We start from the raw sequence: 13,052 nt of genomic DNA on the forward strand, positions 1-13,052 counted from the left end.
GTAAGTATATCTTGTCTAACCTGCTGGGTGGCAGTGAGAGCTCCTGGGTGGATGCGCGTAACTGTGGAGGGAATGGCAGGTACGTGCATCTGGTCAGTCCTGCTGGGTGAAAGTGAGAGCTCCTGGATGGATGCACGTGACACTGGAGGTCGTGGAAGATACATACACCTGGTCAGACATGCAGGGTGGCAGTGAGAGCTCCTGGACGGATGCACGTGACACTAGAGGTTGTGGCAGGTACGTGTGTCTGGTCAGACTTGCTGGGTGGCAGTGAGAGCTCCGGGATGGAAGCACATGACACTGGAGGTCGTGGCAGGTACGTGTATCTGGTCAGACCTGATGTGTGGCAGTGAGAGGTCCTGCGTCGATGCAAGTGACACTGAAGTTCCTGGCAGGTACGTGTATCTGGTCAGACCTGCTGGGTGGCAGTGAGAGCTCCTGGACAGATTCACGTGACACTGGAGTTCACGGAAGTTATGTGTATCTGGTCAGACCTGCTGAGTGACATTGAGAGCTCCTAGATGGATGCACATGACACTTGAGGTCATGACAGGTAAGTATATATTGTCTAACCTGTTGGGTGGTAATGAGAGCTCCTGGGATGATGCACATGACAGTGGAAGCCATGGCAGGTACGTGTATCTGTTCTGACCTGCTGGGTGGGAGTTAGAGCTACTGGATGGATGCACATGACACTGGAGGTCCTGGCAGGTACATGTATCTGGTCAGACCTGCTGCGTGGCAGTGAGAGCTCCTGGACAGATGCACATGACAATGGAGGTCATGGCAGGTAAGTATATCTTGTCTAACCTGCTGTGTGGCAGTGAGAGCTCCTGGGTGGATGCATGTGACAGTGGAGGGAATGGCAGGTACGTGCATCTGGTCAGACCTGCTGGGTGGCAATGAGATCTCCTAGCCAGTTGCACATGACACTGAAGGTCCTGGCAGGTATATATTTCTGATCAGACGTGCTGGGTGGCAGTGAGAGCACCTGGAAAGATGCACGTGACAATGGAGGTCATAGCAGGTACGTATAACTGGTCAGACCTGCTGGGTGGCAGTGAGAGTTCCTAGAGAGATGCACGTGACACTGGAGGTCATTGAAGGTACATACATCTGGTCAGACCTGCTGGGTGGCAGTGATAGCTCCTGGATGGATGCATGTGACACTGTAGGTCATGGCAGGTACGTGCATCTGGTCAGTCCAACTGGGTGGCAAAGAGAGCTCCTGAATGGATGCATGTGACACTGGAGGTCCTGGCAGGTACAAATATCTGGTCAGAGCTGCTGGGTGGCAACGTGAGCTCCTGGGCGGATGTACGTGACACTGGATGTTGTGGAAGGTACGTGTATCTGGTCAGACCTGCTGGGTGGCAGTGAGAACTCTTGGACAGATGCACGTGACAGTGGAGGTCCTGGCAGGTAAGTGTATATGCTCAGACCTGCTGGGTGGCAACGAGAGCCCCTGTACGGATGCACGTAGCAATGAAGGCCATGGAAGGGAGGCATTTGTTGTAAGACCAGCTGGATGTCAGTGTCATTTGTGGTGGACATTGATTGGCCCCATGTAAAGGTGCAGGCAGAATCATATGAGACTGTGGCTAACTTGAGACGTCCTTTCACCCACCCAACTCTGGCCAGAATCTGGGACGCCAGGGGGCACATGAATAAAAATATACTCTGGCATAACCAAAGCCTACTGAAATGGCAATGTTCAGCTAGAATAAACCTTCCTTTAAAGAAAGAGGCTTTAAAGGGCACAGAGAGTGACGCACTGAATCACTTGAATGAATCCGAGGCACTGGTAGCTACTCAGGCCACCTCCTAGTCCATTGTTATTTTGCCCCCCATGCCACCTGAGTGTGGAGCCAGCCACATACAACTCAGTTTTGACCCTGCTTCAATAAGAACAGTCCTCCCAGTTTCAGGATACAAGCACGCTAGGACCGGCTTCGCCCTAGTCAGGGTTTATCAGATATAGCTTGGTTCCAATGACACAGTGCGCATGGGACCCATGCCTGGGACCACCCAAGTGAGTATTTCCCAACACAGATGGGAATTGATGATCATAGTAAGTCCCAGGAGAACAGTTTGGAGATGCTGGTGGCATGACTGCATATTCTGGATATGAAACTCTGGCTGTAAAGAAGCATTCAAGGTTTTAAAAAGAAACAAATGTAAACAGTAGAAATACTGGAAAATGAATGGATTACCCGCTTCGAGAAGTATCTAAGGAGTGGGCACAAATCCCTTGATTGAGAGAACGCCCTCCAACGTGTCAGTGAAAGAGCTTCACAACCACCACTACCATTACTCCGTGCTTGATAAAGTAACTCACTCCGGTCACTTCTTTGGGACCTGAGTCTCAGAGACTTGACACACAAGGCACACACTGAGGTTTGTAAGTCTTGCATACGAGCTAAAAGCTGTTTGTTTTCAAAAGACTTATTGTGGACAATACCAAAGCTTACAATAGGCTTTGATCCAGCCCATTGCTCACTGCTGGTTGGATTTCTGTCAGTCTCATCTCCTTGCTCGTCATTGGATGGATTTCATTCCTTTTCTTGTGTTTGCCCCTCCCCTGGAACCTAGCTTCTTTACCCTCCATTTGACTGGAGGGCGTGTTCTTCCACTGATCACAATCAAGGAGCTCCCTTTTTCTTTCTTTTTCAGCTTTCCATGAGAGTGCATGTGTTTTCCTGATCTTTTCCCCGTGTGTTGATCTCCTACTTAAATACACTCCCCTGAGGCACTCTGTGGTGCTCCCTTGTCACTGCTTGTTAACTGCTTTCTGCCCCTGGCTTTGTTTTCTTTCCTCTACTTGCTTCACCCCCAACCCCAACACAAACTCCTCTGCTGCCCTCCTGGCTCAGTCTCCATTGCTTGTTGCTCCCCTGCCTTGACGTCTCTCCCTCCCCACTCCCTACTCCTGTTGTGATGCTTTAAAAGAAAGAGTATGGACTTCTGTTTTATTCATCTCTCCAAGTCGAATCCGCCATCTGCGTATGTGTGTTTGGTGAAGCATGTGTGCATATATGTCATCATGCTGGGCCTCCGTAGTGTCATGACATGTATTTACTTAATTGTACACGTTATTACACACGGTTTTCCTTTGCCAATGCTATTCAGCATCAGCAAAAAGCATTGACACAGACAATGGGCCCAATTCACAAAGATAACCTCAGATCAAAAGTCTAAGTTTATGACTTTCAGTATTTACAAAGGTAAGTTATGAGTAGTATCTTTATGTGCACATTAAGGACAAAATCTCTGCCCCGAGTGTGCAAATAAAGATAATACTCGTAACTTACCTTTGTGAATTTGGCCCAATGTGTCAAAAAAGAGAGGCCCTTTACCATTGTGGGCCCTTTTTCTAGTTCCGTCACACAATGGAAAATTATAAAAAGGACCTTCATCCAAAATAAGAATCTCACTAACGCCGGTAACTTCAAGTAACTCTTCAGCGTCATCCAGGAATTCACCAAGCCCCCCAGGGAAACCACGGACATCACCCCTTCCCGGGACCTTTGCGACAAGCTTGGATCCGACTTCCATATGAAAATCAAGGCACTCTACGACAACTTCAACGACCAGACACCCAACTCCGAATCCACTTCCTGCTCCAGAAACACCATCCAGCCAACCATCTCCTCCTGGACCCCAGTAACCACGAAGACACCACTTCGACCATGAAAGACATCCACTCAGGGGCCCCCATGAACCCCTGCCCCCACACATTTTCCGGAAATGCGCAGAAGTCAGACCCCTGCTCAAGAAGCACTCTGCAGACCCCCACCGACCTCAAGAACTACCGACCCATCTCCCTCCTCCCCTTCGCGGCCAAAGCCACAGAGGAGACCGTCCATGCACAACTAACCAAATTAATTGAAGAAACTCCATCCTCGACCCCTCCCAATCTGTTTTCCACAGCAACCACAGCACCAAAATCGCCCTACTCGCCACCACAAATGACATCCGCACCCTCCTCTACCAAGGACACACCACAGCCCTGATCCTACTCGACCTCTCTGCAGAATTCGATGTCGTCTCCTTACGCACATTCTCTGCCAGAGTGTGAGTGTTTGATTGGTTCTGATGCTCCGTCCATCACCACCCCCTTTTGTACCGCTTTGTTCGCCATAAGTTGGCAGGGTATGCTCAGACGTGAGTCCCTTGCTCACTTTGCCACCGGATTCAAGCAAGCCTGGCTGAAGACGGCTGAAATACCAGAAACCGGTCCTAGGAAGCTTGTTTCCGGTCCAGGGAAGGCATGGCTTGGCAGTTCGGGCTGGACTGTTCCCATGAGGCACAGGGTCAGACTGAATTGCATATGGCCATGTCTGAACTGGGGTGGCAGAGTGGGCTAAAGAACGGTGATGGATCAAACCCAGATCTGTTGACTAGGTGTGAGTGTTTGATTGGTTCTGATGCTCCGTCCATCACCACCCCCTTTTGTACCGCTTTGTACTCCACAATGCTGGCATTCTGGGAACCGCCCTCGACTGGATCTGCTCGTTCCTCACCGGCAGAACCCAAAGAATCAGACTTTCACCCTTCCTCTCCAAACCCACGGAAATCAACTGCGGAGTGCCCCATGCTCTTCAACATCTACATGACCCCCCTTGCTGCCATCATCATACAGCACGGACTCAGCTTATGATCCTAGGCCGACGACACCCAGCTCATCCTCTCCCTCACCAAGGACCCGATCACCACCAGACTCAACTTCCACGAAGGAATGAAGGACGTTGCATCCTGGATGAGCAGAAATTGCCTGAAGCTCAACTCGGAGAAGACAGAATTCCTCGTCCTCTGACCCCCTACCCTCTGCATGGGAAAAAACCTGGTGGCCTACCACTCTCGGCAGCCCCCCACACCCACGTACCATGCCCGAAACCTCAGCATCGTACTCGACTCCTCCCTCTCCATGACCAGACAGGTCAACGCCGTCGCCTCCAGCTGCTTTAACAACCTCCCAATCCTCCGAAAGACCTTCAAGTGAATCCTTCACGAATCAAGGAAGGCCGTCACCCATCCGCTCATCACCAGCAGACTGGACTAAGGAAACGCCCTCTACGCCGGGATCAACAAGTCTCTAATCCGCAAGCTTTATGCCATGCAGAAAACCGCAGCCAGACTCATCCTCAACATTCCTTGACACGAGCACCCCACCCAACACCTACGGAACCTCCACTGGCTCCGCGTTGAGAACAGAGTGACTTTCAAGATACTCACCCACGCCTACAAATGCATCCACAACACCGGACCCCAATACCTCAACAAGAGAATCTCCCTCCACATACCCAAGAGAAACCTCCGATCCGCCGACCTCGCCCTCGCCGAAATCCTGCCCATCCGCAGAGGCAGAACAGGAGGAAGAACCTTCTCCTACATCAAAGCCAAGACCTGGAACGAGCTCCCGCTCAACATCAGATGCGCCCCCTCCCTGAACATCTTCAGGAAGACGTTCAAGACCTGACTCTTCGACTGAACTGAGCTGCTAACTCCCTCCCTCCCCTTGAGACCTTCACGGGTGAGTAGCGCGCTCACAATTCCCCTGATAGATTGATTGATTGATTGATAATGATCTTTTCCTCACTATAAATGTTTTTCAACTGTCAATTCAAAGGGTTATTTGAGAAAATGTCCGCGATAAGAGGAGGGTGATAAACGAATATGAGAGCAGACAATACGAAATATAACCAAGCGAGTGGCTCTTCTTAAGGTCAGAGTCAGTGATCAAACACTGCCCCAGGTCACATACAAGGCCGGACTGGCCACTTCGGGCTTCGGGTTTTACCTGGGGGGCAGGATGGGTGGGGGGACAGTTTTGTAGTAGTGCAGTTGCAGAAGTTTTATAAGCACTGCAAAGTTCCTTGTATATTCATCAGTTTTTAGGGTAACAATAAAAGTGTCACGTTAACTCTGGTGATTAATATACCTGCTGGAGAGAGATGAGAGTTTTGTCTAGTGGCAGTTTTCACTTATCTAAGGTAGCGCAGAGGGTTAACATGCCTCCTACAAAGAACATGTATCATGCATATCAAAGAACAATGTTGCACATGCATCAAAATAGACGATGTTGATTCTTTAATTGCGACTTTTAAAGAATCGCAATTAAAGAATTGCTATTGCCTATGCATGTAGGAATCGCAAAAAAAATTGTGATTCCTACAGAGTCCTTATTTACGACTAGCAAATTCTGAGTCGCAATTAAGGAATTGATTCCCATTCATTTGAATAAGAATTGCATGTGTAATTTGAGAGTACCCAATAGGTACTCACAAATTGCGTATGCAATTTCAAGAGTGCAAGGGTGCCAATAGGACACCCTGGTGCACCCCTGAAATTACAATTTATCCACATGTCGCGCACATGTGTGTGTGTAACATGGGACTTTGAAAAATGCACTTTAGTGCATTTTTCAAAGAAATCGCAAATCACCATCAACTTTAGATTGATGGTAATTTGCGATTCATATTTGCAAAATCGCACTTTTTTTGTTTAATGCATTGCATGTAAGGAATCGCAATTTGCGATTCCTTAAATCAATCGCAATTTGAATAATCGCAAATTTTGTGATTCCTTAAATTGCGATTTTTGCATTTGGGATGAGGCAAATACCGGTCGCAAAGGGGCAGATTCTGCGAATGTGCCCGTTTGCGACCGGTTTTTAAGTTGATTCATGTGGCTCAATATATTATGTGCACAGTTCAGCGGGTTACTCCTTTTGTCACAGATCTTCTTTTGTTACTGTGTAGGTCATAAGTTACAATCGGAATCTAGCACCGTGATCTATGAACTGCCATCAAAGAGCTGCATACACACACACACACCCACACACATACTCTCTCTCTCTGTCTCTCTCTCTCACACACACACAAGCAAGCACACTCTCTCTTTTTCTCCCTCTCAGTCTCACACACACACAGGCAGAGACCAGGGCACTTCGGGCCGGATCCCCCCTGTCTCTTGTTCTCTCTCTCTGTTACACACACTCTCTTTCTCCCTCTCTCCCTCTCTCTCACACACACCGGCACAGACCAGGGTACTCCGGGCCGGGTCTTCTCCACCCCACTCTTTTCCCCTCTATCTCACGCACATACACATTCTCTCTCTTTCTGTCTGTCACACACTCTCTCCCTCCCTCTCTCTCCCTCTCTCTCACACACACTGGCACAGACCAGTGCACTCCGGGCCGCCCCCCCCCCCTCTCTTGTTCTCTCTCTGTGTTACACACACTCTTTCACCCTCTCTCCCTCTCTCTTTCACACACACCGGCACAGAGCAGGGCGCTCCGGGCCGGGTCTTCCCTCCACCCCCGCTCCACCCCGGGCTTTGCCGGCTGCCGGTCGCTCTCAGGCACAGGCTGGGCTGGTTCTCCATGGCAGGCAGATAGTCAGGGAGGACGCGCTCGCCGGCTGCAGCACCAGCCCAGAGGACAGCTCCTGCAGCAGGTACGCCGCGCCCTGACCCGGCCCCGGCCCCCTCCTCTCCAGGGGCCCCTCTCACCTCTCCCTCTCCCGGTTGATTGCAGCGCTCCGGCCCAGGACCTTGCCTCACCCACCCTCTCCACTGAAGGGGACGAGCCAGCGGGCTTCGGATTTTTGCTGCAAGACGCACATTTCCTGCAAGTTCCCGCAACTTCCTGGCACTGCCCGAGGCCTACGATGGAGAGCAAAGGTAAGGCCTGGGGGCCCGGCCGGGGGCGCGTCGGGGGCACTGCAGTGCTGGCGGGGGGGGCTGGGATCGATGCGAGCGCTGGCACAGTGCGCTGCGGCAGTGGGAGCGGGAGGACGCGCCGACGGGATGGGCGTGCAGGCAGGCACATATGTCAGGCATGCAGTCAGTCACATATGTCAGGCATGCAGGGTCAGTCACATATGTCAGGCATGCAGACACATGTCAGGGATGCAGTTAGTCACACATGTCAGGCATACAGAGTCAGTCATATATGTCAGGCATGCAGGGTCAGCCACATGTCAGTTATGCAGGGTCAGCCACATGTCAGGTATGCACAGTCAGTCGCATATGTCAGGCATGCAGTCAGTCACATGTTAGGCATGCAGTCAGTCACATATGCCAGGCATGCAGAGTCAGTTACATATGTCAGGCATGCAGGGTCAGCCACATGTCAGGTATGCATGGCCAGCCACATGTCAGGTATGCAGAGTCAGTGGCATATGTCAGGCATGTAGTCCGTCACATATGTCAGGCATGCAGCCAGACACATGTCAGGGAATGCAGAGTCAGTCACATTTCAGGCATGCAGCCAGACACAAGTCAGGAAAGCAGTCAGCCACATGTCTGCCGTTGAGCCAGTCACATGTCAGGCATGCAGTCAGTCACATGTCAGCCAAATAGAGTCAGTCACAAATGTCAGGCGCGCAGTCAGACACATGTCAGACAGTTTAAGTCAGTCATTTGAAACGTATGAAGAGTCAGTCATATGTCATGCCAGCAGAATCAGTCACACTTGTCAGGTATGCTGTGTCAGTCCCATGTCAACCATGCATAGTCTGTCACATGCTATGCAAGAAACTTCGGTCACATGTCAGGCATGGAGAGTCAGTCACATATGCCAGTCATGCAGTCAGTCACTTGGCAGGCATCCTGTGTCAGTGGCGTGTCAGCCATGCTCACGTCAGTAATATGCTGGGCAAGCAACGCCGGTTACATATCAGGCATGAAGAGTCAGACACATGGCAGGCATGAAGCCAGACGTCGGCCATGCCTAGTGAATCACATGTCAGGTATGCTGAGCAAGTCACATGGCATCCATGTAGAGTCCGCCACATGCTAGGCTTGCAGAGTCGGTCACATGTCAGGTATGCTGAATCAGTCACATGGCATCCATGCACAGTCCGTCACATGCTAGGCGTGCAGAGTCGGTCACATGTCAGGTATGCAGAGTCAGTCACAAGGCAAGCGTGCAGTAAGTCACATGTCGGTTATCCAGTAAAATGTCAGCCATGCATTGTGAATTACATGTCAGGTGTGCTGAGTCGGGCACATGTCAGCCATGCATAGCCAGTAGCATGCAGCGTCGATCACTTGTCAAATATACTGAGTCAATCACTTGTCACACGTGCAAAGTCTGGCACATGACAATCACATGTAAGGTGCGCGGAGTCAGTCATATGCTAGGTTAGGCGTGAAGAGACTTGCATATGTCAGTTTCACTGTATAATGTTCGTGTCAGGCATACAGGGTCAATCACGTTAGGTTTGCTGAGTCAAACAAAAGTTAAGCATGCAGATCCAGTCACACGTCAGCCATGTAGTCAGTCACATCTTAACCATGTGTGAGCCCTGAAGAGTCAGTCATTGGTGGACGTCACTCACACAGACTCAGGTACGTGACAGCCATTCACAGACAGTTCAGTGCCAGGGCGTGAGTGGCTCATAGCCGACTCTGCATGGATGACACACAGGTGAAATGTAGCTAACCACATGGCTGACGTGTGACTGACTCAGCATGGCTCTCCTTTGACGTCATATGACATTCATGAGGGATCTGTTTAGTGCGTGTCAATTATGCAGAGTCAGTCACGTGGTGTGTGTGTCACTCCGGCTGAGTCAGTCACTTTGTGGGTGTCACTCATGCAGACTTAGTCACTTGATGGAAATCACTCATGCAGAGACAGTCACTTGGTAGGTGTCACTCGTGAAGAGCCAGGAGCATAACATCTACGCCAGGTATACACTGTCAGTCATTGGAGAGTCATGCTGAGTCAGTGATATGTCACTCATGCTGAGTCAGTCACTTGGTGGATGTCACTGATGGAGTGTCAGTCACTCGGTTGAAGTCAGGAACATGACAGTTATGTCAGATATACACCGCCAGTCATATTAGGGACATGCTAAGACAGTGATATATCAATCATGCGAGTCAGTGATATGTCACTCATGCTGAATCAGTAACTCTGTGGGTGTCACTCATACCGAGGCAGTCATTTGGTAGTTGTCACTCGTGAAGAGCCAGGAAAATTACAGCTATGCCAGATAAACCCCGCTAGTCATAGGAGTGACATGCTGAGTCAGCAATATGTCAGTCATGCTGAGTCATTGATGTATCAATCGTGCTAAGTCAGTGATACGTCACTCATGCTGAGTCAGTCACTCTGTGAGCTCACTCACTCATGTGGCAGGTGTCAGTCGTGCAGAGCCAGGAACATGACAGCTATGCAAGCAATATGCCGCCAGTCATAGGAGTGACATGCTGAGTCAGCGATATGTCACTCATGCTGAACCACGTATAAGTCAGTCACATGCCAGGTTGGTTTTACGGTGCGGCTAGGGAGGTTCCGGTCACACAGCTTGGCGAGCTGGGGCTGTGGAGGTCGGAACGTGCCATGCAGCGCCGGACATGTCACTTCAGCCCCCTGAAGGTGGAGGCATGCATCTCCCCATGTTATTACCGTTGCTTCGGGGCGCTGCCCACCTCAGCAGTGTGATGCCAGGGCTGTGAGGTGGGGGGGGGGGGGGGGGCGCCCTTCTTCTTGGCTCCGGTTCCCTCAGATTGGCATGCCGGGCAGGTGCAGAGTGCCAGGCCCGTGGGCGCGAGCCTCCGACACCCCAATGTCTGCATGGGTTCTAGCGCGCACACGCGGGGCATCAAAGCGCTGCAATAGAGACGTGCCCTCAAAGCGCCATGTCGTGGAGTCGCGATGTCCGTCTATACCCGGGGCATGGCTTCAGGGCAGCAGTGTTTGCACTGATGGTTATAATTCATGGGGTACCGTGGGCGCGGCTCTGCTTGTGCAATATTGTCTGACATTTGGTTCAGTGTGTTGCATTCAGGGGTACAGTAGGCCGTGCACCCGGTCTCTGCCCCCCGCCCCCACCCACCCCAGGAAGCTTTGCAGGGCGCAGGCCGCCGTCGCCATGTGTGTGTTTATGTCTGAAGAGCTCCGTATCAAACGCAACATCAATTGTGTGCTTAATGCCAAATATTGGTTCAGTGTTTAGCGTGTAATAGAATAAGTATATGTAATACGAGCCTGACATTGGGATCCGAGCAGAAATGCGTTATTACATTTTACCCGGCGAGCAGCGTATGTACCTAGCAAACGTGTTTTTATATAAAGCGCGGTTTCTATTTACAGGATGTGCGTGTGCGCGAGTGCTTACCTGGTTTTGAATATCCCACAGACGTGACTGAAGCATGTTTGAGGGACTCGCACATCTGGCAAGGGGATTAGAGCTGCCGAGAAAAACATAGATGAAGTGGGGACGCCGGGATTTAGTGGCAAGTCTCCAGTTGTCTATATGGCCACTAGACGTCATCTCAGGCACATTAAGAGAGAGAGGGATGTGGGACATCCGGCCTGTTCACCCACAACAAAAACATCTCTCACACACACACACACACGCACACACACACACACACGCACGCACACACACACACGCACACACACACACACACACACACATTCTTCGACACCGCCATCACTCCCGCAGCCCAGGATGTAAGATTTCCTTCCTAGAAGAAATATTCCGAATGCTCCTGCAAACCCTGCTGAAAGACCCCGTACTGGCTCCCACTTACTACTGGGCACTCGCTGGACCAGTGGCCCTTGTTCAGAAACTGACCCATGTGCCGGGGCATGTGACCCGCGTCCTGTATCTCTGGATACTTCCTATTACAGAAGGGGCCACAGACCTCTTCGGTAATACACTCTGCACCAGTGCTTAGGGCGCCCAGGAGCTCTCATTGGGCAGTTCCCTCATGTGCATGGGGGCATGGCCGATGGAAATGAAGGAATCCTTTGCCTTTGCGCCTTTGCCGTATTACAGTTATGAGCTCGGATGGAAAGAGGCCGTCACAAGGGGCACTAACTATCCTCCGTAGCGAGGTGGTGCATTGCCAGGGTGCCCTCTGCAGGTGCCCATTGAAAGAGAAGAAAAGAGGTGCCAGGCGCCCCCAGGCACTCCGCTACCGGGCAATGCAGTCACTCACTGCACTCACTTGCAGGGAGACCTCTGCCCCCCCCCCCTCTTTTAAATGCTTGCCTGGGTTACACAGTGAAAGGCAGACTGGAGGCTTAAAAAAACGGACCGCCTTTCACCAACGCACTGTTTTCTGTTTAGCCATAGGTTTATGTGTGCACTGGGAATCGTGCCCGTTGTTGTGCATGGACTTAAGTGTGCTGCGTGGTCGAAGTGCCTGAAAAAATGCATGGTAACTGTGATGCTGCATGCGATGCGGGCGGGACAGTGAGCATGGGGGAGGGGTCCTTGACTGTCAGATTGCTATACAGAAAACAGTGCACAAAGTATATGAAAAATAAATAAAAACGTACTCAGTGGGAAGTGCTCTATAGTACATTATGAAACCTCTATTAGTGAACACACTGCAGAGGTTTGTTTGTATCATGAATCTCCAGAAAAGGTTAGTTCCTCCGTAGCCAAATCAGGGGGTCCCTAAAGGTGGACCTTTTTGGCTAACAGTCCTGCAGTCAAAAGATCTGAATCTCAGATCATGATGCCCCCACACACCCGTCATGCTTCATCATAGGGCGCTCCTCGTTAGGCCGGCGCTTCAATGCCATGACGGGCCTGGGGCTTTTTCCGAGAACTTTTTGATCTGAAAATTCCACAGAGATTAATGCGAGAGAGGGGGCTACCTAACAGTGTAACTAGTGAACGGTGGGTCTGGTGATTAAAATAGACTCTGGTACCCAAAGAACATGTTTTATGGGGAGTAGGTGCCAGGTCCAGTTTCAAACAGTGATGCTTTCATATGGTCATCAAGTACCAGGATACCTCCTCAAAGGGTGTGGTCAACACGTTTCGTACCCTAGTGCCCCAAGGTCGGGCGGCACTTCATCAGGACCAGAAGTGAGTGTGGTTTGCCTCTTTCTGGGTCTTAGAGTTACCCTGTAGTAGGGGGTGACCCAATGTAATTGGCTGGTGATACCGGTCTAATGTTCCACCTAAAAGAGAGGGAGACATAAGGTGGAAAGATACAAATGACAGGTAATTAGAGACCTAAACTCATTGTCACTAAAGACTTGTTAAAGTGACTTTGTCCAAGTGGCTAGAGAATGT

General features: G+C 50.7%; 1 protein-coding gene across 2 annotated transcripts in view; it reads left to right on the forward strand.

Moving 5' to 3' along the window:
* The first annotated feature begins 7,265 nt into the window (after window positions 1-7,265).
* Window positions 7,266-13,052, forward strand: part of FGF12 (fibroblast growth factor 12) — a 909,266-nt gene continuing 903,479 nt past the window's right edge. Inside the window, exons 1-2 of one of the 2 annotated variants that reach the window (XM_085635865.1) lie at window positions 7,266-7,457; window positions 7,538-7,683. In XM_085635865.1, the coding sequence (XP_085491991.1) occupies window positions 7,671-7,683 (13 nt within the window). In that variant the 5' untranslated portion in view covers window positions 7,266-7,457; window positions 7,538-7,670. Of the gene's footprint in view, window positions 7,684-13,052 lie in introns of both variants that reach the window. The other variant, XM_085635864.1, reaches the window with a different exon arrangement.

This window comes from Triturus cristatus, chromosome 11 (assembly GCF_964204655.1).
Source record: "Triturus cristatus chromosome 11, aTriCri1.1, whole genome shotgun sequence".
Taxonomy (NCBI): Eukaryota; Metazoa; Chordata; class Amphibia; order Caudata; family Salamandridae; genus Triturus; species Triturus cristatus.